This window comes from Sinocyclocheilus anshuiensis, unplaced genomic scaffold (assembly GCF_001515605.1).
Source record: "Sinocyclocheilus anshuiensis isolate Anshui unplaced genomic scaffold, SAMN03320099.WGS_v1.1 scaffold1085, whole genome shotgun sequence".
NCBI lineage: Eukaryota > Metazoa > Chordata > Actinopteri > Cypriniformes > Cyprinidae > Sinocyclocheilus > Sinocyclocheilus anshuiensis.
In genome coordinates, this window is record NW_015557129.1 from 237,504 (window position 1) to 242,588 (window position 5,085).

At 42.0% G+C, this 5,085-nt stretch overlaps 2 protein-coding genes across 10 annotated transcripts in view; one reads left to right on the forward strand and one right to left on the reverse strand.

Moving 5' to 3' along the window:
- Nucleotides 1-1,738: 1,738 nt before the first annotated feature.
- LOC107677927 (keratin, type I cytoskeletal 9-like) lies at nt 1,739-2,863 on the forward strand. Of its 9 annotated transcripts, none has more exons than XM_016472995.1 (3): nt 1,739-2,150; nt 2,299-2,466; nt 2,526-2,863. In XM_016472995.1, exons 1-3 carry the CDS (start codon nt 1,904-1,906, stop codon nt 2,840-2,842), a joined length of 732 nt encoding a protein of 243 aa, XP_016328481.1. In that variant the 5' UTR covers nt 1,739-1,903; the 3' UTR covers nt 2,843-2,863. The 9 variants fall into 9 exon arrangements, with proteins under 9 accessions (XP_016328481.1, XP_016328486.1, XP_016328487.1 ...); XM_016473000.1 differs by having other exon boundaries at nt 2,299-2,412; nt 2,607-2,863; XM_016473001.1 differs by having other exon boundaries at nt 2,299-2,403; nt 2,598-2,863.
- The window catches only part of LOC107677926 (uncharacterized), a 5,005-nt gene continuing 1,948 nt past the window's right edge, over nt 2,029-5,085 (reverse strand). Inside the window, exons 3-7 of the mRNA XM_016472994.1 lie at nt 4,965-5,065; nt 4,720-4,887; nt 3,301-3,527; nt 2,177-3,056; nt 2,029-2,141 (exon numbers count right to left, since the gene is read on the reverse strand). Coding sequence (XP_016328480.1) covers nt 2,945-3,056; nt 3,301-3,527; nt 4,720-4,887; nt 4,965-5,065 — 608 coding nt within the window. The 3' untranslated portion in view covers nt 2,029-2,141; nt 2,177-2,944. The remainder of the gene's footprint in view (nt 2,142-2,176; nt 3,057-3,300; nt 3,528-4,719; nt 4,888-4,964; nt 5,066-5,085) is intronic.

The following is a 5,085-nucleotide window of genomic DNA, read 5'->3' on the forward strand; positions in this document are numbered from 1 at the left end:
TATATATATATATATATATATATTACTTTTATATTGAAGTTTTGGTCTTTTAGTTTCGCAGTTCAGTTGTCGTTTCTTCCTCAAGTGTTTCTTGTTGTCTCTTGTTATCTGCTGTATATACAGTTTCACTTGTCTTCGTTAAGTCTAGATTGACATAAACTTAGCGTAGAAACAATTTTCACTCAGAAATTGCTAATACATTTCACAAACAATTATGAAATGGCAAGTACAGTACACACTGAATTAAACATATTAAACATGGAAAAACTTAAATTTCTTGTAAAACTTATTCCAAAATGTACAGTGCACCAGATTACTAAAATTAATTAATAAAAAATTCTATTTTTTTTTTCCTGCATGAGAAATCCTTATAATGAGAATTTGAGGTTAAATGTGCTGTATTGTCATGAAAATGCAAAACATCTTTAAAAAATAAAGCCTATTTTAGGACCATTATATAAAGTTTAGTTTTGCATTTCTGTAGCTCTGCGCTCGCAACATCAAGGTTTAACACTTTGGTTCTTCTTTTTGTTCTGTTTTTATTAAATGTAGTTTATTCAGCTCTTGGATCCAATCTCTCGTTTCTCTCACTGCCTCAGTGAACGTGTTTCAGCATTATTTCACGCTCAGAGTCTTTTGTTCTGAATGTGAGGACGGCTGCAGTTGAGCAGGACTGGACTAGTCTATGAGAGAAGGCTGCTTTATTTTTATTTGTTCACTTATATTTATATACTCTTGACAGTCAATCGTCCCAGTGCTGCTGGACTCTCTATCAGCACTCCTCACCAACATGAACAGAGGCAGAAAAATAAAATGAGCACAGCAGAAATCACAGCTCAGTCTAATGACACGCTGCTGCGGCTCCAGATCCTCCTCGGATGTTCAGCATAATGTCTGCTCATTAGGAGAGGCGGAAGATCAGAGCCGGACACTTTAACACTGTTATTGGACATCTGTCTGTTTGAGACAGCGATCAGTCAGACGAGAGACATCTGTTTCACAGCGCCACGTGTTTAATGTTGGACTGAAAGTGTCTGTTATCAGCGCAGATTCATCTGTCACTGCTCCGAGATTCTGCATTCTGACTGCATTCCCATCAAAGACGTCTTCACTCACTGCTCACATGATCATCATGTGTCAATCAGCATTATTATAATGAACTAAAACCATAAAAACATGTGTTCCTTACATGTGAAACAAAGTAAAAGGTTTTTTTGCAAAGGCAACAATTCTCATTTTCATTTAGGTTAACTTGATGTACAATATCTAAAACTGAAATAAAAATGAATAAAACCATATAGATATTTTAAAAAGAAATGCTACCAAAATTTTGAAATTAAAACTTTCATTTTTATTTATAAAAATAAATGCATAATAGTATCTCAATGATACTAAAATAGAATTGGTTTTTTTTTTTACTTCTTAATGTTTGTAGTTTTTCTAAAGTCCCAGAAGTGAATGTGTGATGACTGCCACCCTGTGACTGATCTGAGAACAGCAGGAAAACACCTCACATGATGAAGTGTTATGATGGTGTTTATGGTGTTATGAGTTTGTGATGCTGCACAATTACCTTCTCAGCATCATTATATGCACATCTACTGCTTCCTGTTTGAGTAGACTCACTGAGGGACGAGCTGGAATCACTGTCTGTCATAATTAACGCCACACAAGAAGAGAAACAAGACATTCCTTAAAGAAAAAACAAATGGATTTATTACAAACTAAAACAGACGGAGACATTTAAAAGTGCAGCACGGACAGACGAGACAAACGTTCACATACAAACATATTTACAACAGCTGAATACAGCACCAAAATAAAACAGAATTCAAGTAATCAGTCCAGTCACAGCAAGGAACTATGGGTCCTTTCATCACTAAAGTAAGGCAGGTGTGGCCTGATGGTCACATGCTCTGATGGGCGAATCACATGCTCTGATGGGCGGGTCTCATGCTCTGATGGGCGATTCACATGCTCTGATGGGTGGGTCACATGCTCTGATGGGCGGGTCTCATGCTCTGATGGGCGATTCACATGCTCTGATGGGTCTCATGCTCTGATGGGTGGGTCATATGCTCTGATGGGCGGGTCTCATGCTCTGATGGGCGATTCACATGCTCTGATGGGCGGGTCTCATGCTCTGGTGGGTCTCATACTCTGATGGGCGATTCACTGATGGGCGGGTCTCATGAGCTGATGGGCGTCATATGCTCTGATGGGTCTCATGCTCTGATGGGTGAATCACATGCTCTGATGGGTCTCATGCGCTGATGGGTGGGTCACATGCTCTGATAGGTGGGTCACATGCTCTGATGGGCGATTCACATGCTCTGATGGGCGGGTCTCATGCTCTGATGGGCGGGTCTCATGCTCTGATGGGCGGGTCTCATGCTCTGATGGGCGGGTCTCATGATGGGCGATTCACATGCTCTGATGGGTCTCATGCTCTGATGGGCGGGTCTCATACTCTGATGGGCGATTCACATGCACTGATGGGTCTCATGCTCTGATGGGCAAATCACATGCTCTGATGGCCGATTCACATGCTCTGATGGCCGATTCACATGCTCTGATGGGTCTCATGCTCTTGATAGGTGGGTCACATGCTCTGATGGGCGGGTCTCATGCGCTGATGGGCGGGTCTCATGCGCTGATGGGCGGGTCTCATGCTCTGATGGGCGGGTCTCATGCTCTGATGGGCGGGTCTCATGCTCTGGTGGGCGGGTCTCATGCTCTGATGGGAGGGTCTCATGCTCTGATGGGAGGGTCTCATGCTCTCATGGGTGAATCACATGCTCTGATGGGCGTGTCATATGCTCTGATGGGTCACATGCTCTGATGGGCGAATCACATGCTCTGATGGGTCTGATGGATCGACGTGTGTCACAATGAGATCTCAGTGACGTCACTCATCAGCAGCCCTCTCGTCTGAACGCAAGACTCACGGGTGGATCTGTGTTTGTGATTTTCCGCTCTGATATTCCTGCAGGATCTTCTCCAGCTCTTCTAAACACAGGCTGATCGCTCGCCTCGACACCGGAGCCATTTTGAACCTACGAGAAAAAAACAACAATCAGAAGGAGTGAAAGCAGACTGACGAGAGCTCAGGGTTGCACGATTCATTGAAATAAAACCCAAACAGTGTTTCATAGTGAAGCGCATCACTGTGATCTCAATCTGCGGCTCAATAAATTCTTCTATTTATTTGTATTAAAAGTCACATTTTAAATCGCTCTTGCAGTGTGTGTGTGTGCGTGTGACACAGAATCACGTGAGTGTGTTGGTGTGTTTGCTCACCTGCGCAGCAGTTCTCGAGCTCTGCGCACGGCGGGTCTGTGTTTCTGCAGTGCCGCGGTACAGAACGCTGCTAGCGTGTTGTAGCAGTGCTCTCGCAGTGCATTATGGGTGCTGGTCTCCCACTGCGGGAGTTCACTGGTGTAGCGACACGCCGCCTGAACGAACTCCAGCAGCTTCTCCCACTCGGCATTCTGCAGGAGCAGACGGCCTCCGTCCTGACACGAGCGCTGCACAAACACATCACACTTCATCAACAACACCGGCCACGCAGTGAAACAACTGAACTGAGTAATTTATTATGCACAATAATTTTTTTGCACATGTCATTTGTCATCATTTTGTAGTTCAGTTCAGACTTTAAAATCTGATGATAGAGCACAGCGCTAGCAAAACCAAACACATAGGTTTGATTCCCAGGGAATTTATGAACTGAAAATGAATCTCACTCGGTTAAAAGCATCAGCAAATGCATGAATGTCAATGAAATTATGTTCTACTTGACCTCCAGTACAACTGATGAGCGACATATTATACAGAAACAGATTCACTAGAAGTCCACAGTTTGAAATAATTAAATTTTTTTATGTTTTTGAAACAAGTCTCTTCTGTTCAGCAAGGCTGCATTTATTTGATCAAAAATACAGTAAAAACAGTGAAATATTATTATAATCTAAAACAGCTGTTTTCTATGTGAATCTCTGTTCAACTGTAATTTATTTCTGTGATGCGCAGCTGTATTTTCAGCATCATTACTCCAGTCTTCAGTGTCACGTGATTTTCAGAAATCATTCTAATATGCTGATTTGCTGATTATTATCAATGTTGAAAACAGTTGAGCTTCACAATATTTCTGTGGAAACCATGATATGCTACCATTGAATAGTTTGGAGAGAAAAAAAATACATACTTTAATTCATCAAGAATGCTTTAAATTGATCAAAAGTGTCAGTAAAGGCATTTATAATGTTACAAAACTCTTATTTCAAATGCTGTTCTTTTGAACTTTCTGTTCATCTGTGAATCCTGAAAAATAAAATGTATCACAGTTTCCACAAAACTATTGAGTGTTTTCGGTTTTCAACATTGTGCTTTCAACATTGATAATAATCATAAATGTTTCTAATAATCAGCATATTATTATGATTTCTGAAGATCATGTGACACTGAAGACTGGAGTAATGATGCTGAAAATACAGCTGCGCATCACAGAAATAAATTAGTTTAACAAATATTAACGTAGAAAACATTTATTTTAGATTGTAATAATATTTCATTATTTTTACTGTATTTTTGATCAGATAAATGCCTTGATGAGCAGGAGACTTCTTTCAAAAAATCTTGATGATTTCAAACTTTGCCCAGCAGTGTATGAAACAATATATTACAATTATCGTAACTGTAACAGTGATTTGCTCTCACCCTGAAGGCCATCAGGTGTGGACGGGCTTTCCTGTAGCAGTGTGCGTCTCGGTTGGAGGCCAGGCGGGAGTACGGGATGGATCTGTAGACGCTGGTCTTCTTCAGATGCAGATCCTCCAGTAAGAGCTTGAGGTCAGACGTGAAGGAGCCGGACTCCATCTGAACGGACTGAGAACACGAAACGGCACGATCACGGGACGCTAGCGTAACCACGCATGCTTGTAAAGACACGGGTTTGCTCTCACCTGCTCGGCCAGCAGAAGACTGCGGAGCAGCTGTCTGGAGACGGACATCTCACACGCGTCCAAAGCGCCTCTGCTCCGGCGTCTCCCTGAACCTGCGTCCCCTTCAGAGTCAGAAGAGCGT